This window comes from Brachyistius frenatus, unplaced genomic scaffold (assembly GCF_029030835.1).
Source record: "Brachyistius frenatus isolate BFR_SWC_R1_liver_20210118 unplaced genomic scaffold, ASM2903083v1 Contig_20, whole genome shotgun sequence".
In the NCBI taxonomy this organism is placed as follows: Eukaryota; Metazoa; Chordata; class Actinopteri; family Embiotocidae; genus Brachyistius; species Brachyistius frenatus.
The window spans coordinates 5,243,074-5,268,932 of NW_027210619.1; the positions used below are offsets into that span (position 1 = coordinate 5,243,074).

Below are 25,859 nucleotides of genomic sequence, written 5' to 3' on the forward strand. Positions count from 1 at the left end.
GTTTTTATTACTAATGATCTATAGATATTGACCATTTCATTTATGCATTATTCATTGACTTTTGTACTGTTTTCCTCTCAGTTGTTTTAGTTAATATTGGTTTGTCTTTAGTACATAAAATAATATATAAAGAAATATGAAATCTTAATATTATACGTCTTAAATCTTTATTAACTATGGAAAATATACATTTCAGAATTTGACTAGAGTGAAGAAATTGTTGTGGATAGGATGTCTGCAGGTGAACTTAATGTGTAATTTGATCATTCCTGAACCTTTGCTTAGTTTCAACACTCAACCCAACAAGAAAAAACCTGATTTCTTGTAAATCACGTGATTTAGGGGAAATTTGGCCAAGGGCATGGTCACACATTGTGCAACAGAAACTAACGCTTTCCAGCTGCAAGCAGAGCAGAGATATAAAATTTACTTTTAGAAAATTGCTCATATTAGTCAGAAATGCATCTGTCAGTCCATTATGATCTGATATGTAATGTTAAAGCTAATGTTTTAGATAAATCTGTTTCGGTATTTGTATCTGTGCCGGAATTCACACACCATGCAACTAACAAGTATGTCACATATCTCTGCACACATCAGATTATGTGCTACCCACGGTATGTGTCTCACGGTATAGCACAGCATCCTCAGATTATGTTGTCAATTAGCACATGCAACATGAGACATCAGTCTGAGGAACAATATGTATTTCTAAGTTGCATCATTAGGAAAAGAAATAGAGGGAGGGCACAGGAGGATCCACCGATTGAGAAATATAGGGGTGGTTGACTTACAAAACCTCAGCTAATCCAAAACCAGTGTCAGAGCAGACGAAGAGATAGAAGCTGCACAATGAAGCGTCACATTGCTTGGGTACTACTTCTGATCCTGGCTGTGGAGTGTTCAGCAGAAAATAGGTAAATCCAATACATAAAGTAATGCTCTAACTGAATTTTTTTTTTTTTTTTTTTTTTTGTGATTAATGCAAAGACAGTGCTTTCTTTCATTTAGAATTTGATATTATAAATATAGAAAATTACATATATTATCATTATATGTTAAATAAGTATTCTGTCATAATGTAATAAGAAAGTAAGTAAATAAGATAAGATGGGATGTGCAGCGTTGCAGATGCTTATCTACAAACATGAAAAGTCAATGAATGTGGACTTTTGATTGCAGCTTCTTCATCTCAGCCCCGAATGTCTTTCATGTGGGAGTTAAAGAAAAAGTGTTTGTCCAGATGGGAATGTCTTATCTAAACAATGATGTTACTCTCTACCTGGAGCATGAGAGTACCGGCGCGGTTATGTCTGAGAAGAAAACTACTTCGTGTGCTGGTAAACATGATATCAAACAAGTTGAGCTCATGGTATGAAAACTTTCACACTCATACAAGAAGTAAACAATTTAGACAGGACTGAGATGTCTTTAATTCAAACTTCTCTTTTTCATCTTTACAGATAACTATGGAAATGTGGTCAAGACTGATTCAAAAATCTGATCGCCCCTACCTTTTGTTAGTGGCAGAGAGCCTCCCCTTACTTGAAAGAAAGTCAACAAGGGTCCTGGTATCAAAACACAGGGGTTATATCTTCATTCAGACTCATCAGCCAATCTACAACCCAACAGAGAAAGGTAAAAACAAATGTGTATAAATCATGTAAAACCATGTCAAATAATTCTACACCAACAGTGTTGGACTTAAAGTGAATATCTTTAAAGATTTTTTTATGTTGATTATCTCTCTTTCAGTAAGTTACAGGGTATTCACTCTTGACCACACAATGCGACCAAATGAGGAACCGTTCCATCTATCAATATTTGTGAGTAGATATGTTTTCTTTAAGAATAAAGATGTTCAAGGATTTGCACAAAGTATTAATGTCATGATTCCTTCTGCTATTGTATTATGGCAGAACGCTGCTGGAAACAGGATAATGAATTCCTTTAAGACTGCAAAGGGAGGAATATACAAAGACAGATTCTCCATAGCCAGTGTATCTAAGTATGTTCAAACAGATTTGCAATAAAGTGTGAAAAATATGACATCACCAGCAACTTTAACAAGTCTGTTTTTTTTTAATTTTTTATAAAGAATGGGAACTTGGAAGATAAAAGCACACTATGACGGCGATGAAGCACATGCAGCTACCCGGGAGTTCAAAGTCCAAAAATTTGGTAAGCTTCAAACTGATTAAAGTAGACTATTTTACTGCTTTCCTAAAACGAACAGACAGTATTTCTTGCCTCTAAAAACACGTTTAACTGTTATACAACCTAGTTTTACCAAGTTTTGACGTGACCATCGCAATGGAGCAGAGCTACATTCTATTGAATGATGGACAGCTTAACTTCGACATCTTAGCAATGTAAGTGTTGATTAGCTTTTCAAAAAATGCACTTTACTACCAATCATTTCTCTTGATACTGCATTGATCAGGAGAACTATTGCTAACACAGCTGTGACATTGCCTTATGGAGTTGCTAACCATTAGAGCTTCAGCTAACAGGGTTGTGTGTTGCCATGGTTATGCTAATTTGTTAGTAAACACTAAACAAGGTGCACGTGGCTACATCAAGCAAATGTTATCTTATGGTCACGCATGTTTGTTCAAAAACTGTTTTGCACTAGATACGCATTTCCCCTTATTAAAACATGAACCTATAGTCACGGAGGAAGACGGATAAAAAAATAAAAAAAAAAAAAAAGCGGGAATTATTTTTTTTACCTATGACTTCCAGGATTGTTTCCTCCTCAGTGAACGTCCCGAAATGGAGAAACAGTGACCACTTTTACATTTTCAAGAAGAGGCAAAGCTTAGCTACTATTGAGCCCGCATTGTTTACAATATCGAGTTAATGGGAGGTTAATGTCATAAGCTAGTCATTTCAATTGCCAAAGTTACCATTATTTTTTCAGTCTGTCTTTGTGTTATAATTCCAACAGTTGTTTCCTCCAGGTATTCGCATGGTCAAAAAGTTGATGGGGCTTACCACTGCTGGTTTGGAGTTGTAAAAAATGGTGCAACTCGTGATCAGAAAATGAAGCCTGACTTTATCAGGGGACTGGAGCTGACTGGGTCGGTGAGGAAACGGATTATCTTCATCCTTAATTCATAGTGCTGTTCTTTTGAAAATCTGGCAACACATTGCATTTCTTGAGTGTTTTTCTTCAAAACCAACAATAAAATAAAATCTCTCGCAGGTCAAGAATGGAACTGCAGCAGTGTCTATTCAGACTGATAAGATAAATCTGAAACTCCAAAACCAGCACAACCAAACCCTCTCTGACCTGCAGGAAAATGGAGCACAACTTTATATGGGAGTATATGTCACCAACATACAAAGTAAAGGACATACTTTCAATTTTTTTTTAAATTATTTATCATTTATCTGATTTTCTTTTTATTAGTATCCTATGGGGTAGAGAGAGAATATTTAAATAGACTACATATGTAAAATATTTGATTTTGAATATAGCAGCAAGTGATTTGCACAATTCTATACTGAAGAATTTTAGTCATGTTTGATATAAACAGCCAGAAAGCTAATTTCTGTTTCTTGTTATGCATCTCAAGGAGTGTGAATGCTGCATTTATGGCCAAAAATGAGAAATGTGTTGAAACCCGGCAGTTTGAGCCACAACCTCTTATTGTCATAAATTATACAATAGTGTAGTGAAATAATGATCAAATTAAAATGAATTATTGCAATTCTGCATTTCATAGAATTATATGCCAGATTTACAGCAAAACTAATGAAACCACATGAAACTGCTACAGAATTTTTGTGACGCTACAGTAGATCAGAAATCCCAGAAAGCACCCTGTTGTCGCTACAAACTTACACTTCAAGTATATTTCTGAAATTATAATGATCATATTACTAATGATCTTCTACCATAACAAATAATAATAATTCATCTCAATATTTAACCAGAACCCCCCTGAGATGTGCCTTTGTGTATTTGTGAGATTAGAAGAAGAGAAGACATTGGAAATATGTTTGTTGTGTTTCATGTAGGCTGATATGGCTATGCGTATCTTTTTCCAAGATGGTGAAATCCAAGAGGCAGAGGTTCACCTTCCCATCATCTCCCACAAATACACCATGGAACTTGATCGAACTCGCTCCCATTTTCTTCCTGGATATCCACTAGACGTGGTGGTATGCCTGAGAAAAGCAAATGGGTAGACACAGCAGCTATACGCATGATTGTGATTATCTTTTGTGAAAAACTTTCTTTGTTGCTATTCTAGGTGTTCATACATCTCCCAGATGGCTCCCCAGCTGCTGGTGTGTCAGTAAATATTGATATACACCCATCTTCAGGGGAATCTTTGAGAAAAACCACTGATCAGGAGGGGGCAGTGTTTTGTACTTTTAATGTTCAAAATGAACCCGATGAAGTTGAAGTTGAAGTTAGTATCACCAAACTCAGTTTTCTCAGTTTCATCAAATTCACTTTGGTTTAATTCTTCACTGTTTCCACCTGTGATTCCAATAGGTGACTGCAAATGGCCAGCGACAGAAGAAGATAATTAGACGTGCTTCATCTCCAAGTAACAGCTACCTTTACCTTACTTTTGACAACAAGATCTACTCTGTGAATGACTTACTTACCATACACTTCAACACCATCAACGGCCCAGAAAATGAATTTATATATTACATGGTGAGGAACATCTGAATACAACATGGTGTATTTTAGATATCGGAGCAACGTTTTATCACCATTAAACATCTTTTATTGTCTGTGTTGCAGGTCCTAAGCCGTGGCACTATAATAGACAAAGGTTCTTTAAGACTTAGTACAACAGCGAAACACAACCTGCTGATTAAGCCTAATATGGTTCCATCTTTCCGTTTGGTTTGCTACTATCACAACAAGGGTGGTGACATCGTAGCTGACTCAGTGTGGGTAGATGTCAGGGATGAATGTGCAATAAAGGTCAAGGTGAGTAAACAGAGCAGATGAGAGTGCAGCCTGAGCGGAGTAAGACAGTAAACAGACGTTACCTCTGTTGATTGTGTGTGCTTGGATTAGTTCATTCTTTAAAAAATGGGATCGTTTTTTGTTGTAAATGGGGCTAAAAGGAGAGTGGTAGATTGACTTAATCTTTGAAGGGTCTAATCCACATTTCTAAACACTGCAACAATGGGTGTTATTAGTTTGCATGGCAATTATCACTCTCATATGCAATTCATTTTGGTTTAGGTTATTTTGAAATCCTGTACACAGCCTGTGTTTACATGTATACCGTATGTTTATATATGTTTTGTTTTCATGTATTGATTGAATTAACCCAGAGTTTGGACAAAATAAATCTCTGTATTATCTTTGATTTAGGTAGAACAAAAAGGAAAGTTTGAACCTGGACAACAGAATGAGCTACGATTTGATCTACATGATCAGAGAGCCAGAGTAGCTTTGCTGGCTGTGGATAAGGCCTTCTACGCTCTAAAGGCCGATAATAAACTCACAGCCAAACAGGTTACACGTTCACACACTCCTTTCATGCGTATTCTCTTTATTTTCCTTTCAACTAATATGTTGTAAATAGTAAAACTAGTTAGTCCAAACTTTTGTTCTCACTTTTCAGGTTTTTTCCACTATGAAGTCATATGACCTTGGTTGTTCATACAGTGGAGGATCTGACTCAGCATCGGTGCTATTGAATGCTGGCCTGTCTTTTGTATCTAAGTCTGAGGCAGTGTTCAGAGAAAGTATGACAAAAACATTTAATTACTTTAAAATGTTCTTTCCTGTGACCTTGATTTGACCGATTACTGTTTCAAATGAGTTTCAAAAACGTGCTTTTCACCAATTTTAAAATGTAGCTATACATTATTAGCATTTTGGATGTAAAATGATCACCGACATTGAAATGCTAAACTCAAACAGCTGTGTCTTACAGTTGGTGTTGACAGAATCTCAGGGAAGTGGTTGTGTGCTGGTACAGAGCCTTTTATTACCACAACCAAATTCTTTTCCAGATTTTGGCTGTAATTCACAACGTGCCCGACAAGGACGCTCTGTGGACCTTCAACAGGAAATGATGAGCTTAAGTAAGAACAACTTTGGTCTGAGATAATATCGGATACTTCTGGTAAGAATATGCTATAAAATGTGTCTTTTCTTTCCCTTTGAATGTCCCCTTCAGAGTCAAACTTTGCAGATGCAGACTTGCAAGACTGTTGTGTTCATGGGTTTTCTGCCATCCCTATGAAACGAACCTGTCAGGAAAGAGCGGCGAGAGTCCTTCTGGTGAAAACAAACCAGACTTGTGCCGACGCCTTTTTGAAATGCTGCATTGAAGCAGAGCGCATGAGACAAAAGAAGATGCTGGAGGATGCCGAGGCAGGATTTGGCAGGAGTGAGATGATGTGGACATTAAACGCTTTAAACAAATTTACTTGAATGACATTTGAAAACTGTGGCGTGATTAACAGTCAGCTTAATTAAACACAAACATTATTTTGTTTTGTTTTGTAGCTGCAACCATAGCTGACATTGAAGAGTTCTTCTTGGAGACTGCTGCTCAGTATATTCGCAGAGTTTTCCCTCCAAGCTTTGCATTCACAGAATTTGATGTGAATGGCCAAGGACGGTAAGAGGAGGACAGCGGAGTTTTAAAAAGGTTTTCATGTAATGTTTTGCATTTCCAGTAAAATACAGTGGCAAGTTACAACCACTAAAACATTTGTTGTGCTGCAGTTTTGTTTTTATCCTTTGCCTTTCTTACTGTTTGTTGCTTCTAGTATTGTCAATGTGATCATTTCAGCTTTTTCCACTGTTAAGTGTAAATTCAGCATGTTACTTAATGTGTAAAACATAAATTGACTAAGTATTTTTCAGTTACATTTTACAGCCAAATCATATTTTTTTTGTCCTTACTGAAAACTCTTTAGCTATGTGATGACTCTACCTGATTCCATCACCACGTGGGAGATTCAGGTCATCACTTTATCCGCTTCTACTGGTAATAATAGCAAATATTTCAACAAAGAGCTCCTTAGTAATAATGACTGCTACTGATATTCACTCTCTTTGATTCAGGTTTCTGTGTACTTGAGCCCTCTGAGGTCAGATCAGTAAAGGACACATTTGTATCTCTGAAACTGCCTTACTCAGTGAAGAAATACGAGCAACTGTCTATTTCACCTGTTATCTACAACTACGGAGCTGAGAGTCTGCAGGTACATATGATCTCATGTTGGCATCAAGCAGCACTGAAGACAGTAATTAAATTCAACTCTAAATGTTATTTTTCTCTGCATGTATATAGGTGGCAGTTCATATGGAGCAAACTGAAGGACTTTGCTCACCTGGTTCAGCCACCTCTATATCTTTTGTCAACATTACTGTGGACAAAATGTCCTCTCAGTTTGTCTCCTTTTCTGCTGTCCCCATGGTAACCGGCTCAATACCCATCACAATACGTCTCTATGATTTGAAGCATGAGAGAGGAATAGATGCTGTTCAAAAAACTTTGAAAGTGCAGGTAAGTGACAAAGAATTTTTTTAATCTCTTTGCAAAATAACAATTTTATAATAGCCTAAGAGATAAAATGAATACAACAAAGCAAACACATTTATTTGGTTCTCTGTTATGTGTGTTGTAGACAGAAGGACTAGAACAGAGAGCAGAAGAAACTAATGTGCTCAAATTAGATGGTGAGTTGTTTTAGTATTTCTCTGTGATATTTACTCGACAGTTGTCATTTTATTTATTTAATACTTCTTTGTCACGATAGGAAAAAGCACAAGGACTATCCCCATTAATGGACTTTTACCAGATGAGACAGTCCCAGACTCTAGCTCCAATATCTTCATTTCAATGGAAGGTAGGAGATGTTAGAAACAAACATATAACTCACAGATCTTTGTGTATGACAGGTGTCTTACCCTTTCATTGTTCTCACCTGACAGGGGACGGATTTGGCAATTCATATGCGAAGAACCTTCTTTCTCCTGGGAAGGTTGCTCAGCTGGTCGTATTGCCTCGAGGATGTTTAGAGCAGACAATGTCGGGACTGGCCCCTACAGCTTTAGCCCTGCGCTACCTTGACTTGAGTGATCAATGGTTCGACCTGCCTGTAGGTGCCAGAGATGATGCTATGGATAAAATTGAGAAGGGTAGGAACACATCACACAGCATGCACAATATCTTGTTATTTCATGAGTATATATGTAATTCTCATTTCTAATGTTTTCGGGAACCTCATGACCCTATTCCAATTTTACCACCATCTGGGTAAAATTTGTACTTGTACACAAGAAAAATCAGTTAAAGACATAGATCCTTGTCGATTGTTTGCACAGGATCAAAACTTTTTTGCACATTTGATTCTAAGTAAATATAACATCAAAAACAGTACTTCATTAAATGTATAAATCACAGACACCCTAGACCTACACAAGGCATGAATACATCATGAGATAAAAAAAAAATAATGGTTGCGATGAGAGTTTGCTGCTCTGTATAAGTTTATATATTATATATGAATACAATGAAAGGAAACAAAACAATGGATGACTTGTTTGTCAGAAATATTGGGCAGAATAACTTTACATGTTTTGATTGGTGAAAGTTTAACAGGGAATCAGAGGTGATCCCTTGAAGCTTCTGTTTCCTCTTCTTGTTTCATATTAGTATTGGAGGATGTAATGAATGTTGCAACCCCCACATGTAATTAGAAATGCTACAGACATTTTCAGAACACTTCTTTTTTCAGGTTACATGCACATTCTAAAATACAAGGTAAAAAGCAATGGATCTTATGGCGCATTCCGAACCGTGCCGTATAGTAATTGGTGAGTATTTGTTTTAAATTAACTCTCTTTATTTCCAGTATGTCAAATTATAAATCGCCCTTCTCCATCCACGCTTCTCATTTATTTTCTTTGTTTTCTCCTCAGGGTGACGGCACTTGTAGTGAAAGTGCTTTCATTGGTGGCGCAGCGTCAGATTGGACAGCAGGGCCGGAGGAATAAAGTTGTACCAGAAGAAGAAATCAGGCAACCAGTCAATTACTTGCTCTCGGTACAGAAGACTGATGGGTCGTTCAGTGACCCACATCCTGTGATGCACAGAGTCCTGGTAACCGCTCTTAAAAGTTAAACATACTGTGCATGTGCACATACACTGAATGTGAGAATGATATTGAATATTAGAACAAACAGAATGGCAGTGATTTGAATGCAGTATTGTCTCTGTGTGTTTAACATAGAAAGCCAAAGACCAGGACGCATCCATAACAGCTTTCATAACTATTGCACTGTTCCGGTCCCTTCAATTCCTGCAACCTGAAGAGAGAAGTGCTGTGGTAAGATCATATAAAAACGTACTGTCCTGTTAGCTGTGTGACAGTTCTGGTCAGTCCAGACTGTAATTTCTCAACCAATTGATCAATTGTCATGGAGCATTCAGATTGTGCAGAGGATTAATCCCAATTACTTTGTAGATCCCCTGGTTTTTATCTACTGCCATCATCAAGTAAAAAATAAAGTGTATTCAAAAGTTTGCTTCCTGAGCAAATTCTTGTAAAACTACAACATTCTCACAGCTACCCTTTGAGGTTTACACTAATAAACAAAGGTTAACATGTAAATATGCTCAAATAAAATGCTTATAAATTGCCTGTAAAATATGTTGCTTCACTTCAACATGTTAACATTAGTATTAACATTTAGCTCAAAACACTGTCACAACCTAGGCCTCAGAGTGCCCAGGAAGACTGATGACCAATGAATGATGAAATTTGTTTTTTATTATAATTTTTATACACCATAGTCAATGCGTAATTTGCAAAGAACATCAGAGGGAAAAAAAATTAATTGTCTGCCTTTTGTGCTTTTTTCTGCCAGGAAGCAAGCATGTCAACATCAACAACATACCTCCTGTCACAATTAGAGGAGCTTCAGCATCCCTTTGCTGTTGCCATTACAGCTTATTGTCTCTCAGTTTGCCTTCCACAGGGAACAAATCATTCAGCTGTGTGGACCAAACTTATATCAAAGGTGACTAAAGGTATGTTCAATCCAAGCAAAAAAAGAGTGGGCGATATGGGTTGAATCCTCTGTTGCTATATATGTTATAATATTGTATTCTATATCTAATGAAAGAGTTAATTATGGACAAATCCAAATAATCAACAATTAATTTCATCACCTAGATACAACATCTATGCAAAAACCCAGTATTGCCATCAATCAGTCTTGTTTATTAATTTACAACATCACCACTTACTCCTGAAACATTAAATTGATAGCTGTGGTGGTAAAAACAACATGACCCATTTATATAATCTCTCAGTCTTTATTATCATGTTGTTTTTCTTATTATTTTTTTGTTTATCAGGGGAGAATGACTGTTATCTTTGGACAGCCGATCGCAGCCCACAGAACCAAAAAAATGCAGATGCCATCACAGTAGAGACGACAGCCTACGCCCTCCTGACTGCAGTGGAGCTCGGACATACCAAGTGGGCAGACCAAACAGCGTGCTGGTTAACCACCCAAGAAAACCATTCTGGAGGCTTCAAATCCACACAGGTGATTAGGATGATAGATCGAGGAAATCTTCAACTCAAAGAATCCCTGTCTTAACTAACCGTTAAAGATGTTAAACATGTCATTAATGGTTTCTTACCATGCCCAGGATACCATCCTGGCTCTGGAAGCCCTCTCAGAGTATGAGTTAAAGAGGTCCGTCAGACCCGAAACAAATATCATAGCAGAGTTTACAGTCCCAGGAAAGAGCGACATTGTAACGCTTGCACTGGCAAATAAGGAGGAGAAAGTGGGAACAGACCTGAAGGTATCATAGAGCTTTAGAGCAACAAATACACACATTAATTAATATTTAATCCTATTCTGAAATGACTTTTTTTTCTTTCATGTCTGTTTTCCCAGAAACTGACAGGGAACAACATTGTTGTGCGGCTGACAGGAACAGGGGAAGCCAAGTTTAAAGTAAGTTTGATTCATTACTGTGTTCTGTAAATCATGAACAAGATTTATAATTTACAGTGAATCACTAATGTCCTTGCAGATTGTAAAGGCTTACTATTTATTGGAACCCAAAGATGACTGTGACCAGCTGTTTATCAATGTCACAGTGGAGGGGAAAGTCAAGTACACTGGTGAGCTCTTGAAACCGATAACAATCACTGATAAAAGCTACACTGTTTCAGTAATCTCTGTCTTTCTAGCTAAGGTCATTGAAAATTATGACTACTATGACTATGATACCAACGAGGAGAAAGAAGTACGAGTGCCACGATCAGCGATTGAGTGGTTTGATGCTCGCACCAGGAATAGGAGAGATCTTGATAACAGCTTAAATATAGACAAGGCTGTGACCTACAGAGTCTGTGTCAGGTTAGTTCAGTGACTCCCACATCACATTCGTTCTGTGTTTTCATCTTAAGTTTTCATGAGAAAGAGAGCGTAACAATTCCTGATCAACTTCTAATTTTTGTTTTGTTTTCCTGTGCACAGTCATAGCCTGAACAGCAGTCTTACAGGAATGGCCATTGCTGACATCACATTATTGAGTGGATTTGAGGCTGTCATTGAAGACTTGGACAGGGTTAGTAGTTCTCTTCATCTCATCTTCATCATTTGTATCCTCATCATAAAGGGGAGATGCTATTTCAGGCATCACAATAAAAGATCAATTTGAAGTTGGAATGTAAAATGGACAAACAGATTTCCACAACCATCTGCCTGTCCCGCTTTGCTCTTCTATCCCATTGCACCAAATCTGTGTTGACAAAGCATTAATCAGAGGAATGAACTTCAGAACTATGATGTCAAATAACTCAATTCTTTTCTCATGACAGTTAGTAATGACACCTGAACAATACATTAGCCATTATGAGGTCTCATATGGAAGAGTGCTGATCTACTTCAATGAGGTAAGACTGAAATCAACTTATACACAAAAATTATACAAGTCCAACTCTAAAAGATGTTCTCTCTCTCTCTCTCTCTCTCTCTCTCTCTCTCTCTCTCTCTCTCTCTCTCTCTCCTCTAGCTCTTTGAACAAAAGGAATGTATTCATTTCGATGCTGTACAGACAGTACCAATTGGCCTTCTACAGCCTGCGCCAGCCGTGTTCTATGATTATTATGAACCAAGTAATCTTTTCTCTTTATATTTCCTGAATTTTTAATTTAACAGGAATTTATAGATTTTGTTGTGATTTCCTTGCAGACAGAAAGTGTACTGTGTTCTACTCTGCCCCACAAAGAAGCAAGATGGTCTCCAAACTGTGTTCAGAGGATGTGTGCCACTGTGCAGAAAGTAGGTCATTACATACATTAAGCTATCTAACATTAAAATAATTTGCTTTGCTAGGTTTTAAAGAACTCTGCTCACAGTGAAACACCTGGACAACATAAAAATTGTTCAATCTCTTCTTCTTCTTCTTCGCCATTCTTTTATTCATCAACCAGCAATAATGTTCATCACAGCCAAAATCTGGTAAGACGTAGGACAGACAGCCCAGATGACCAGATCATTGTTTCATAGTCGTAACATTGAAAGTGTTTTCCAACCATTCAAAATAAATACAGAATGACAGCTGTGCTCTGTGAATGGCCACATTTAAAACGTGTGATTACTTAAAGTGTTTGATGACAGAAGTTGCCCTCTGAACTTTGTTGCCACCAAGCCCCTTTCTGTGACAAGGCTACACATAAGTGTGCTCTAATGAGTAACGGCCTGGTACACATCTGCTCAGTCTCCTCCTGCTCTCTGTCCCTTACAGAAAAAACACATGAATTTAACATGTGAAAAAACTCACGTGACTGCATATACATGTGATTGTGCATGATTGAAACATGTATTTTGCCCGTTGGAAACATGGGCATAATTTGGAACATTTTCATGGTGTAAAATGTGAAGCCCATGTAGATTTACACCTTTCCACATATTTTCCCCATGTTATCAAATGTTGCAACATATGATAAACACGTGTCATACATATGATTACACATATGACACATGGAAAACATGGGGAACACATATTTTTTCTGTAAGTGGTGGTCATTTATACTGTTTCTTAATGCTGTAAAATTTACAGTATAGTTCTTATTGACATATTTTCTGCTGTCAGACAACTCAATGAGATGAAAATACAGCCCATTGACACTGAATGTTACCCATCAGTCACTACCAAGCTGATGTGACACTGATAACGATTTTCTTTTATAAAGACATTGTCCATAGTGTGGACCCACACTGACAACCACTTGTGATTTCAGTAAATCCAATTTTTCTCTTCAGGTTTTGTGTAAAACATTTAATTGTATTATGTTAATCTTTTCTTTAGGACCCTGTCATAAACTACAAGATCTATTCAGACAAGAAAGACCTCAAAGACCTGTGAAGAATGAACGTGAACAACATGCTTGCTTCTCTCCTATCGTAGATTACGGTGAGTACTGTACACAAGACATTTTGTGGAGAGCACATAACAGAAACGTGACAATGAAGATCTCAAATCCTGACATTCACATTATATCACATTTATGCAGGTTAAAAATAAGTATTTGTTCAGCAAAGGTTGATTCTTGTTGTATTCCAGCGTACATCGTGGAAGTCCTCAGTGTTTCTGTGAAGAGCAACTTTGAGCTGTACAAAACTAATGTAAAAGACGTACTCAGATCCAGTAAGTAAACTAGGTTAAGTGTCATCATTTTTATGTTTGGAAAGACTTTACATAAATATAATGACTGTCATCTGTCTACTAGACGGAGATGTGCTTGTGAGTGAGAATTCTGTTCGAGTGTTTGCTAAGAGGTTTCAGTGCAAAGGCCAGTTAGAGTTGGGAAAACTGTATCTCATCATGGGCAAAGATGGATCTACAACCGACTCAAACGGAGAGTAAGTATAATCAGTGATATTAATAAAAGTGTAATTTTACACGGATTACTCCTCACTCCCTACTTCTTTCTGCAGGATGCAGTACCTGTTGGAATCCAATACCTGGGTTGAAAAGAAGCCTTCAGAAGAAGAGTGTAAAAAATCTGTCCGCAGACATGCTTGTACCAAGTTTAATGCATTTATAGCTACGTACAAGATGGACGGCTGCAGGCAGTGAAACAGACTGAAACAACAAATGTGTTAACTTTCACTTTCAGTCATTTTCACTTTAATGCAAATCAGTTACATTAAGTAATGAAAATATAGTATATAAGCATCTATCTATTACAAGTACAAAGACCTTGCTAGCCCGATTTAGATGATAAGTGGTTGAGTGATTTGTCATTGTGTCACTTTATCATTTCAGTGTAACCATTCCTTTCTTTAGGTCAGACACCAGTGTTTCAGTTCAAATAAACACCTATTAATGCAGAATAGCACATGCCTTTGTGTGTGTATTATTGGTTGCTTAGTACCATACACTGAGATATTTACTTGAAATGAAGCTCAACAGAAAAAAAGGGCGTACCAAAAAACGTACATCTGTCCCAAAAGTGTGATTTAGTTTGGTTTGATGTAGCTTTCCTGTTGAATATATATATATATGTTTTTTTTCTGCTACAGGCAGTAAAGGATGTTAGAGGTGTCTTTGTACTCAACGCACCCCAGTCAAAGTTACCTCCCTCCTCCCTACTCAACATCTGTGAGCCGAGGAAAAAAGGGGAGTGCTTATGGTTAGCTACATGAAACCGATTTACTTGCTCCTATTGGAGTTTCTTAGTGACAGGTTTTGTATCAATCATCCGAATAAAAGTTCTCTGTTAGAGAGACTTAATATGTCTCCTCTCAAACGTGGTCAAAAACTTGAAGCAGAAGGTTCTCAGTGCAATTATATAATTCAAAAATGCAGAGAGAGGTAATGGGAGAAAACGACGGCTAGAGGTAGGAGGGGGGTGTGGGGGACGAGGCCAGGAACAAGCAAAGGCTTATGTGCTTATATTATTCTAATCTCTGAGGCCAAGTCCAGTGTAAGCAACACGGGGGTACTGACCATCACTTCAATCACAGCCAGATCAATGCCTGCACTGTTTCAGCCTCACCATTAGACATTTCATTAAATTTGAATCAATAAAGGGTAAATAAATACGTAGACTTCAGCATTACTTTGATGTGCTGTTAGCAGCCAAGAGTCTATTGGAAAAGGTGATCTTTTTACTGTTGCCTCCTCAAAGTAATCGATGGTTTGTCATGACGAAGCAGTTTGGAATTTTCATAATAAATCAAGAGCAGTCAAGATGGTATATCAGGAGTAGCTCAAAGTTTGTCAGCAGCAATATGTTACACAGTTAATTTACTTGACAACTGACTGGTTTTCAGATTAGTTATTGTTCAGGCCGTTTGTGAAGCACAATGAAATATTCTCACTCCAAACACAGATTGACAGGCTGCGTGATAGATTTACTTTCTGTAGATCTGTGTGTTGCCATATAGGCTTTACTGTAAATATACATATTTCATGAATACCTGCTGACCTGCGCTGATGTACCAAATGTGCTGCAGCAGCATCTGAGAACTGCCTGGGGAAATGGAAAATGCGCTCGTATGATCAGGTGTATTTTCTTGGGTGTACGTTGAGCCGAAGCTGTTGAAGGTACGTCTACAGTCATTTTTGCAAAGGCCAAGACAGGGTCAGCGGTTTGAGGGTGGCCTACGGTGCAGAAAGGAGTAGAAGGCAGAGCTGTTTCTGGAGGCTGCTGCATGGTGGAGTGGGACCACCCACTCAGGAAACCACACCACAATGACCATTACATTGTGTTTTTCACATCAGTATGATGGTAACTTGGTCTGAGGATTGACATATCACAGGAACAAAAGGTCAGGTGTAAATAATAATTAATGATTTTAGCTGATTTAAAATGTTAGCATTTAGCTGCTTCCGTTTCAGGGCCCTTCTATTGTGATTGTTGTTGGAACTCTTTAATAAAAAAAAAGACCTGTGAATTTAAGGTCAAAATATCTTCTGTGAAAAAGGCCTCTTTTGCACCACAGAAGCAATCAGCTAGTGTTAATTAATTTTAGCACCACATTTACCACATTTTCTCCCTGAAATTTGGATTTCTTTAATTAATCTGGTCACAAATTAAAGTCAAAGGCAGATACTTATTTTAAAATAAAGGGATATGCATGTGTATCCATATAAAAGGACTCCCCTTACAGATAAAACACATGAAATTAACATGTGCAAAAACTCATGTAATAATGTGACCACATACAGTATGTGATTGTGCACATGTATTGTGCCCATGGGAAACATGTGGCTTTGGAAAAAAAATTCATAGATTCCTATGTGAAAACATTTTTCCTGTTTTCCCCATGTTATCACATGTTGCGACATCAGGTAAACACGTGTCATACATGTGATCACATTTGGAAAACATGAGAAACGCATGTGTTTTTTCTGTTAGGGTCATCTTGCAAAGAAATACACCACACAAAATGTTGTACAAATGTGTGTATTTGTGTGGTCTATTTATGACATTGTATGTCACTATAACTAAGTTGATTGATTTTGTCATTTTGTATTATGTTAAACACATTTGATTTAATTTTCATACACGATCCCACTTTAGAACCATTTAGCTTTTAAAGCAAACACCAACCACATACTGCTGTGAAGCCTCTAGATGCTGACTGGCTCAGTGTGTAGCATCAGCTGCTCATGTAACACTCCCAATGACCTAGCATAGCATATTAACTACACTATTTCCATTATTTATACGTTTATTATCTGCTGCATTGCAATGCTGCAACAGTGTACTGTTGGTTCCTTGTCTAATGTATCCGAACATAACATACCTGCCAAGAAAAACTTGCTACCTCAACTTTTTTGCAGCTAAAATATCTATTGGTAAATAGATGATGAACTGTATGGACTCTTACATACCGCTCTGTTACATATATAGGTTGAGCAATAGGATGTAACAGTAATAGAATAGAAGAAAGCTATTTCTTAAGCATGTCCTATAGTTAGCTGTCTTGCAAATGCAAAATGCTTTCGTTTGTCCACTATCTTCATAAGACAAGATAATCAATGTAAGCATATCATATCTTTTGATGAAAAACCTGCAATTTTATGAATTGTTGTTTTTGCTTTCTTGTAAAATTAGTAGAATGTCACTTATATGCCCTGTTTACTCTGAAACCCTTGATATACTTTTCTTCATGTGGTTTACAAAAGGTGAGATGGTGGGTGGCCGTTTGGTCAGAGATGCAGAGCCTTCACAGAGCATTCCTTAAATCTGGTGGATATTTGGTCACTTACATAACTCCCACGTAGTTACATCTCATTACTCCCAACAAATAGCCAATTCATATAGTGAGAGGTTCCTGTCCCCCAGAGTCAGCGCTGAATACCTGCAGTGTTGTGCTATGTATTCCAGCTGAATCATGATTCTCAGACCGGGGCTTTATTCAATAAAATACTGTGTGTCGACGTTAGCAATGTCTGGCACAAGTGAAGTTACATACAGCAGACAGGGAAAGAACTGTCATGAACTGAAACACGCAGGTTATTTTTGTGTTACAGTACATAGAAGTCAGTCGGAGAATGTGCTGCACATTTGAGAGTCTGTACGATAAATATAATCCTGTTAGATTTTTAAATTACTCTAAAAACGTTCTATTCAGACAGATTCATTATATACCTTTTAAACAAAAAACGGACTAAATGGAGTCATCTTTGATCAACTGTATTGTTAAATCTACCAGCACACTATGTGGTAAACACAAGACAAATGTAACAGAATCCAAGTGAGTAACTGACCATAGTGGATACACTAATCAGTGTTAAAATGCCACTCTTTTTGTAAGTCCAATACAAATATTTTCCATGGTGGTTGAGAGAGTGGGACCACTAGGTGTGGTAGAGGGGCTTGGGGTGGGGTGTGATGGTGGAGGGTGGGGGAGAGGGGGTGTCCTTAAGTAGCAGCAGACTTTATCACTCTCCTCCTTTCTAGTGGTGGTCCTTTCTGTCACGTCTTTCCTCCCAGATCATATCCAGCAAGTCCACGTGAGTTTTTCCAATCAGATGGAGCAAGAAAAACATCGACAGAGATAAAGCCAAGAACTAATTTATTATTCTGGTAAGTTCTCTTTTTTTTTCTCCATCTAATTCTGATATCTACATGTGATAACTGCAGTCATGTGAATGAATGAATTCATGCTATCCACTCTGTTGTGTGTTGATATTCTTTCAAATCTTAATGTCTTACAGCTAAATATTTATTTTGGATTTTGGAAAAAGTTGATTAATGCCTTGTTTTAGTTGCAGTAAAGGGTTCTTAAGTAATGGTTGCATTGAGTGTAGCTTTTAGTGCACATAGTTGTAGTATTTTGTTTTAGCATAATTTCCCTTAATTTGTCTGAGTTTTCATGATATTTCATTTTATCAAAATGAAAGCAGTGATTGTATGACAATTTCTATTTTAGAGGTAAGGAGTACCTCTTAATTATGTCAATACTGGAGCCCATTAGTAAAATAATCCATGCATCAAATTGCAGCATCTAGACTTGGACTTGCTGTGCAGTAAATTATCATAAAATGTTCATCTGCTGCATGAGGTTTGATTTTCTACAGCTTCAAAGCCAAGGCTGGACATATTTCTGTTCGTGGCTTTATGAGTTGTTGGTGCAGCAGATTATGTAACGCTCTGTATAGTGAAAGACATACAGTGTCCCACAGTTCTGTACAGTGACCCTCTGTTACCTCTCTGCATAGTCCCACCAGCAGACTCTCCCTCTCCAGATTTCCCGCTCAAGTCACCTTCTTCCTTCCTCTTCAAAGTCTACTAATTTAGATTTTACTTGGCTTGGAAAGCTGTCGATTTGATTGACGGATGTTTTTTGTTGGTTTTTTTTAAATTTATATTTGCTTTATCAACACTTTACAAAGAGCCATAGTGTAGTAAGCACACCAAATGCAATCATTAATAACATTTTATTATGTTATGAGAAGTGAAGTGTAATAAATTTCTTTGCAAAATGCTTGGTCTATTTGCTTGTCTTGCACATGCACATTGCACAATGACTGTCTGTTAAATGTGGATTAAGAAAGTTTTACAAACTAACCTATAAAAAAACCCAGTTAAGATAGAAAGTTTAAAAGAAATGTTTTAATATGCTCCCATAATTTTGCCCACTATTAATTATTCAGCTCAAATATTAGATCACTGCACAGATCTTAGAACCTGTAGCTTAAAAGACAAGTGATTACAACTTAAATATGATCATAATCTGCTTTAGCCATAAATGGCTGAAGTCCTTAGAGCAAGGCAAAAAAACTGAAAATGTAAGCCTCTGAGTAGCCAGTTGTACTGAGGAGCATCGAGTGTGAATGAAAACTCTGTGAATATGAAGCTGGCCAGTGCTGAAAAAGAGCATGTATGTTCAAGTAATACCCTACTGGGACACCAAAAAAGTTCTAATATGACTTGGCATCACGTTTCCTGCATTTAATTTTTTTTTTTTTTTTTTTTTCATTCCTAGGAGAGACTTTGGCAAAGTCCCCCTGACAACTGCTCACAAAGTACAGAGGAAGGACTTCATACTTTTACAGGATCATATATAAAAAAACTTTCTAAAGGCAATACCATCTCTGGCTGCAGCTGCTGGCTCAAAATGCTGTTTACTCTAGGACTTCTCCTTCTCACCCCATTTCTCTCCTTTCAAACCACGACCAATGAGAAGAGAGACGCCATAGGAAGCGACGTGACCAAACCCAATGCCGTTTTCACCCTTTCAAAACCAAAAACCACTGCTGCCTCTGCCAAACAGACCGGTCACCCAACCCTAAAGCCAAACACAGTCAATCAGACAGCTTTACCCTATCCAGCCACCAACCAAAAACCTCTAACGGTCAACGCTACGGCGACCACCAAAAGGCCCGGCCTGGCAGTAGTTAAAACTACTCCGTCAGTGGCAGTAAAGGCTAATATAGCCAGTGGCACCATCACCAACAAAGACAAGCATATAGTCAATCAGACTGTTTTAGCTAAGTCTCCCTCAGCCAGTCAAGTGAAGGCTCAAAATGTTCAGTCAACATCCACAAGGTCTTCCTCAGCCAGCGGTGCTAAAACCACCAAAGATAAAACTCAACTCTCTGTCAATCAGACTGTTTCAATGAAATCTCCTTCCACCAGCAATGGGAAGATGGCCAAAGACAAGCCGGCCCCCACTGTAGTTCAAAATGTTCAGTCAACATCTACGAAGTCTGCTCCTGCCACTGGCACTAAAACCACCAAAAACAAGCCCGCAGCCTCCACCAATCAAATTGTTGTTGCTAAATCCTCCTTCACCAGTGACATGAAGTCCAGAGACAAGCCCTCCCCCACAAAAGTTCAAACTGTTCTGTCAACAGCAGCAAAGGCTGCTCCAGCTGGTAGCTCAGCAGCCAACAAAGATAAGGTCACAGCCTCTGCCAATCAGACCAATTTAATCAAGGCTCCCAGCACCATCAGCAAAGAGAAGCCGGCCCCTTCACAGCCAATTAAGGTGGTTATCAGCAACGGCTGTGACTCAAGTCACCCAAAGGACCAGGAGCTGAAGCTAAAGCCTGGTGCTCCACTAGTGATGACCCACAAGATCAGCTTGATGCCCGGTGGCTGCACTGGGGGATGTGAGGCTGAGATGGCCACGCTGAAAGGACGTTTGGCCCGACTAGAAAGAGAGATGTCCTCTCTAAAAGACAAATGTATAATTGTCTTATATCTTACATCTTACTCACCATACTATTATATTTAACACAAATCATTATAGATTGGATTTAATGATTCTGTTTCTTTTTGTTGCTGCTTAGGTCCGTGTTCTGAAAATTGTCCAAATGACTGTAGTGGCAATGGTGAGTGTGAGAAGGGGAAATGTGTCTGCCAACAGGGATTCGTGGGTCCAGACTGCACTCAGTGTGCACTAGGAGCTGAATGTAATAACAGTAAGTGAGTCTGCTCTGCTATTAGAAAATTATGCTTAATTTGGTCTTTGACTGACTCCCAACTTTTACTCTTAAATTTCAGAAGCAATCAAAGGGAAGACCAAGGTAACAGTGGAGACCCTGCAGGTGAACAAAGACAGGGAAAACATGCAGGAGAAAACTACCAAAGCAGAGCACATGCTTTTCCAGAAGAGGGAGCAGAAGAAGGGGGCCGATGCCAAAGAGACTGACACTAAGTCCAAAGTGGCCACTGATGGGAAAGCAGGAGTCATTAAAACACAAACAAAAAAAGAAGCCTCTGCTAAGAAAATAAATGTTAAAGGTTCTTCAAGTGCCACAAAGACCAGTCACCCAACTGTTGGTCAGGTTCTCCTGAAACATGAGGGAAGAAAGCAAGAAGAGGCCCGTAAAGGCAAAACAACAGTCCTGGCCACTAAAAAGGTCCTCCAAAAAACTGACCCCAAGCTCGTTAAGGAAGGAGCTGCCACTAAAACATACCTTAAGTCTGACCAACTAAAAGACGAACCTCAAAATAATGTGACACAGAGTATTGTGAAGAAAATTAATGGCACAACTAAGATTGTGACCATTTCTCTCCAAGGTCGCAGCAACCAACAAAACCAGAGCTGGCAAAGAGTCCCTGGAGCAATCCACACTGGCTGAGAAGAATGTGACGCAGTCGCCTGGACAGAAACAAATTAAGACAGTTAAAGTAGATACTATAAATGTGCAATCTGTTGACAACAGGAAACCTAATGCTGGCAAGACTGGAAAAGGCAAAGCAACACAGCGGAGTCAGTACGTAGTGAATGCAACCGTTGGGGCAACTTCAGACGAGAACAAAGTCCTGCAAAACAATACAACTATCCATGGCTCCACCAGAACCAGGAGGATTGGAGGGTCTGGATTAGGGTCTGTGAAGAATGTGAACATCTCGTCCTACAGCTTTACTGTCATGTGGTCAGCACCGCAGGGGATGTTCAAGAACTTCACCGTGGTCAGACGAGAGCCAAGCACAGAGGGTGACGAAGACGAGCACGAGGAGCTTGAAGAGGAAGCTCTTGAAGGAGACAGGACCAGGAACACAACTGAAGTCCTGGTACAAAGTGAAATCACCAACACAACTGCCTCCTCTGGGAAAGCTGTTGGATCAAGAGGAAGGTCTGAAACCAAGAGGATCTCTATGGTGGTCCCCGGCAGTGTGCGTTCTGTTGAGTTCAGTAATCTTCGGGCAAACACGCGCTATGTCCTGCACATATATGGTACTGCAGCAGAGAGAAGATCAAAGATTCACAGAGTAACTGCAACCACAGGTAACTACAGTCCCAACACATTCATAGCAGAATTCCTCCACTACCAACAGGGACGTAGTCAACAACTTACGGTGAGAAATTAATATGCTATGTATTCAATAAAAATCCCCTTGTTTTCTCTTGTTAGGTCCTGAGCCAGCCACTGAGATGGTTTTCAGCAATGTCACAGATTCGTCCTTCTCTGTTTCCTGGTCAAAACCAAAGACCGTGTTCACAGGCTTCAGGGTCTCATACACAAACATTGTCACAGGTCTGTTGAAAACTGCTTATGCACTACATCTCAAGTGAGATCTATCTCACTAAAATCACAAATATTAACCCTCCTAAATCATAGTGTTGGTTGGTGTTGAATTTCTAATTGGGAAGTGTGTTTACAAAGGGTTGAATCATGATGCTTATGATCATCTTGTCAGGGGAGAGCCGCTTTTTGACTGTGGACTCTCAGCAGTCTTCTGTTGCTCTGTCCGAGCTGTCTGCTGGAACCTCCTACATTATCACTGTAACCACGACACAAGGCAGAGCCCAGAGTGACGCACTCGCATCCGTAATCACCACAGGTACACTGTGAGATAAACTTACAGTTATATACAGCGACTTTTTCTTGTCTTAGCATGTGAAAACTGAAAACAAATATGTGATGGATTATCTCTTGAATGCAGTGCCTGCCCCTCCAACACATCTCCAAGTCGTCAATGTGACGGATACCAGAGCTGTGCTGCAATGGACACCCAGTCTGGGGAAAGTAGACCGCTTCATCATCAGCTACGAATCCTCCAAGAGTGAGTGTGGCTGCATTGAACTACTTGCTAATTACAAAGTGCTAATGTTACATTACATTACATTTAATTTAGCTGACGCTTTTATCCAAAGCGACTTACAATAAGTGCATTTCAACCATGAGGGTGCAAATTCAGAACAACAACAAACAAGAAAGTACAATTTTCTTCAAGAAAGCCAAAATTCAAAGTGCTATAAGTAAGTGCCATTTTAAGTGCTACTAAAGCGCTTCCTATTCAAGGTAGAGTCAGAAGAGGTGTGTTTTTAGTTTGCAGCGGAAGATGTATAGACTTTCTGCTGTCCGGAAGTCATTGGGGAGCTCATTCCACCATTTAGGAGCCAGGACAGCAAACAGCCGTGATTTTGTAGATGTTGAAGCTAAGTGTTTGTAATTCCTCTTGCCACAGCTCCTAATGTGACAGTGACAGTGATGCTGTCAGGAAACTCAGTGGAGCACCAGCTGAGAGGCCTGCAGAGAGGCACCCTGTACACGGTCAAAGTGCTGAGCCAAAAGGACAGTCTCCAGAGTATGGCCATCTCAACGACCTTTACGACTGCTAATGGTGAGCCGAAAGGGAATAAATCTACATTTATTTTACTTCATACATGTTCATAAGCAAGACAGGAATAAAATGCCTATTGATGAGTAGCCATCAATTTCTATCTACTTCATGTCCATTGGGTTCTTTTGTCTCTTAGTGGTTAAAGCCAGTGAGGTTGGTGCTCGCTTTGCAGTGATCACCTGGAGAACCACCGTCATTTATCACAGCTACAGAGTGATCTATCAGGTGGCAGGAGAGGAGACAAAGGTGAGTCGTAATCCCTCATGATCGGTCCAAAGACTGCCCCAGCATTCACAACAATGCAAAAGACTAAACCTCCATGTGTGTCTCTTTATTAGGAGTTGATCCTGGAGCCCACCCTCACAGAGTATAAGCTGACAGGCCTGTTACCCATGTCCCGCTATATTGTTGTGGTACAAGGCGAGAGAGATGGACACTACACGTCTGTTGTCACCTCAGAATTCATCACAGGTGTTGTATTTTATACAGTGAATTGTCTGCTAATTCACCTGCTCTGTGCTATCATTACATTAACTCACATTTTTCCTCTACCCTGTAGGAAAACTGCGCTTCCCTTTCCCTACTGAGTGCTCGCAGGAGCTGCTGAATGGAGCTCTGCAGTCGGGAGAATTGGACATCTATCCACAAGGAAAAGAGGGGAGAGCAGTGAGAGTCTACTGTGACATGGAAACTGATGGAGGTGGCTGGACGGTAAACAAACTGCTGTTACTTTAATTAAACTTTAAACAAAATGATAAAATGGCTTTAGACAGTAGTCTGTGTCTTTTGTAGGTGTTCCAGAGGAGGATGAATGGAAAAACAGATTTCTACAGAACCTGGAGTGAATACAGCGCTGGCTTTGGAAACCTGAGTGAAGAGTTCTGGCTTGGTACGGTTAGAGCAAGCTCATACTTCCATTGAATCAGATTCAAAACAGTTTTCACTAAATCTGTGGACTTTCTCCGTGCTCTCACCAGGAAATGAACTCCTGCACAATCTGACCAGTGTCGGCCCCATGAGTTTGAGAGTAGATATGCGGTCAGGAAACGACACTGCTTACGCTCATTACAGCAACTTCTCTACTGCTTCAGAGGAGATGCTGTATGCTCTTACAGTGTCTGGCTACACAGGAACAGCAGGTGCATCTTTTTAAACTGGAATAAAACGCAATATTTTTGAATATGTGCATTTTATACCAGATCCTAATATCAATGCATTCCCCTGTCAGGTGACTCCATGAGGTACCATAATGGGCGTCCATTCTCAGCCCGAGACAAGGACCCCGATTCTCTGGGGATCCACTGTGCCAGGGCTTACATGGGAGGCTGGTGGTACAAGAACTGCTACAAGACCAACCTCAATGGTCTTTATGCCATCAATAGTAATAATCAGGTAAAATGAATCTTGACTGAAATTTAAACAGTTTTTTTCTTTGGGGATACAGCACACTGACCAAATATCTTTCATTTTCTGTTTCTATTCTGATATAGGGAGTAGTTTGGATAGACTGGAAAGGTAAAGACTCCTCCATTCCCTTCACTGAGATGAAGTTCAGACCCTCCAGGTTCTCTCCAGCAACTCACGGTTAAGGACGCATCAGTCTCCAGTCAGTTCTCCAGCCTGGAAACCGACCCGAGAATGACCGCGAATTAGAGCTCTAGAAATCCAGACGACAGCGGATCTCACAGTTGCTGCATGTCTCTTTCCCACCGAGATTGCATACAGCAGTTTTGATAGCTACAATGGCAGCTATCAGTACATTTGATTCAATGTGCACGATTTTTTTTCTGAGCTGTTTTTTTATAGGGAATATAACAGAAAAGTGAAGAAACGTTTTGTTGCAAGTTTTTGTTTGCTGTTGTGCTGTCCTGCCTGACTCATCCATTACAACACAATTTTGGTTTTGACTCTAACACCGTCTTGTGCACCACCATGGTATACCACCCCACTACTAATGTAATTAAATATGCACTGTCTCACTCCATTGAAATAAATGTTGCTAATGTGGGTCTTAAGAGTCTGGGTTTTTTTGTTTTGTTTTGTGAGAGTAAATTAAACCACAGAAAATGTCTTTATTCCCTGCTCTCTTGCTCTACAAGATAAAGAAACACCAGCATGACTGATTGTCATGTCAACTGTGATATGTTATTATGGCCTTCAGCCTGTCCCGGCCATGTTTATCAGGCTGCCTCTTGTTACATGTGTTGCATTCATCTCACCATCAGATATATTTAACTAAAAAATATTTAGACATCCTTGATTTAAGTAAAAACACCAACATC

The 25,859-nt window shown here is 39.1% G+C and overlaps 2 protein-coding genes across 2 annotated transcripts; both read left to right on the forward strand.

Moving 5' to 3' along the window:
• The first annotated feature begins 815 nt into the window (after nucleotides 1-815).
• Nucleotides 816-14,376, forward strand: c4b (complement C4B (Chido/Rodgers blood group)). The gene is made up of 41 exons (XM_069696207.1): nucleotides 816-917; nucleotides 1,183-1,372; nucleotides 1,464-1,638; nucleotides 1,756-1,826; nucleotides 1,920-2,008; nucleotides 2,099-2,181; nucleotides 2,285-2,372; nucleotides 2,964-3,087; nucleotides 3,209-3,350; nucleotides 4,058-4,170; nucleotides 4,263-4,424; nucleotides 4,511-4,678; nucleotides 4,769-4,960; nucleotides 5,354-5,497; nucleotides 5,607-5,730; nucleotides 6,001-6,072; nucleotides 6,168-6,380; nucleotides 6,500-6,614; nucleotides 6,916-6,986; nucleotides 7,064-7,203; nucleotides 7,293-7,508; nucleotides 7,630-7,681; nucleotides 7,762-7,851; nucleotides 7,937-8,143; nucleotides 8,743-8,821; nucleotides 8,927-9,107; nucleotides 9,238-9,333; nucleotides 9,875-10,037; nucleotides 10,368-10,561; nucleotides 10,668-10,826; nucleotides 10,922-10,981; nucleotides 11,061-11,151; nucleotides 11,221-11,389; nucleotides 11,510-11,600; nucleotides 11,854-11,928; nucleotides 12,048-12,150; nucleotides 12,227-12,316; nucleotides 13,347-13,451; nucleotides 13,602-13,685; nucleotides 13,768-13,900; nucleotides 13,976-14,376. Exons 1-41 carry the CDS (start codon nucleotides 853-855, stop codon nucleotides 14,115-14,117), a joined length of 5,121 nt encoding a protein of 1,706 aa, XP_069552308.1. The 5' UTR covers nucleotides 816-852; the 3' UTR covers nucleotides 14,118-14,376.
• A 6,190-nt stretch (nucleotides 14,377-20,566) lies between these two features.
• Nucleotides 20,567-25,491, forward strand: LOC138619219 (tenascin-like). The gene is made up of 15 exons (XM_069695503.1): nucleotides 20,567-20,687; nucleotides 20,793-20,924; nucleotides 21,007-21,365; nucleotides 21,526-22,237; nucleotides 22,365-22,487; nucleotides 22,651-22,794; nucleotides 22,897-23,016; nucleotides 23,422-23,577; nucleotides 23,714-23,823; nucleotides 23,916-24,048; nucleotides 24,137-24,288; nucleotides 24,370-24,466; nucleotides 24,555-24,716; nucleotides 24,806-24,969; nucleotides 25,068-25,491. The coding sequence occupies exons 1-15, from the start codon at nucleotides 20,567-20,569 to the stop codon at nucleotides 25,164-25,166; spliced, it is 2,784 nt and encodes a 927-aa protein (XP_069551604.1). The 3' UTR covers nucleotides 25,167-25,491.
• Nucleotides 25,492-25,859: the final 368 nt, after the last annotated feature.

Bases quoted from the DNA above. Each gene is read 5' to 3' on its own strand.
- c4b (XM_069696207.1), top strand. From the start codon at position 853: ATGAAGCGTCACATTGCTTGGGTACTACTTCTGATCCTGGCTGTGGAG. The intron at 1,827-1,919 runs GTGAGTAGATAT...GTATTATGGCAG, and splicing joins CGTTCCATCTATCAATATTT to AACGCTGCTGGAAACAGGAT. The intron at 6,987-7,063 runs GTAATAATAGCA...TCTTTGATTCAG, and splicing joins CACTTTATCCGCTTCTACTG to GTTTCTGTGTACTTGAGCCC.
- LOC138619219 (XM_069695503.1), top strand. From the start codon at position 20,567: ATGACCCACAAGATCAGCTTGATGCCCGGTGGCTGCACTGGGGGATGT. The intron at 20,688-20,792 runs GTATAATTGTCT...GTTGCTGCTTAG, and splicing joins GTCCTCTCTAAAAGACAAAT to GTCCGTGTTCTGAAAATTGT. The intron at 24,717-24,805 runs GTGCATCTTTTT...TTCCCCTGTCAG, and splicing joins TGGCTACACAGGAACAGCAG to GTGACTCCATGAGGTACCAT.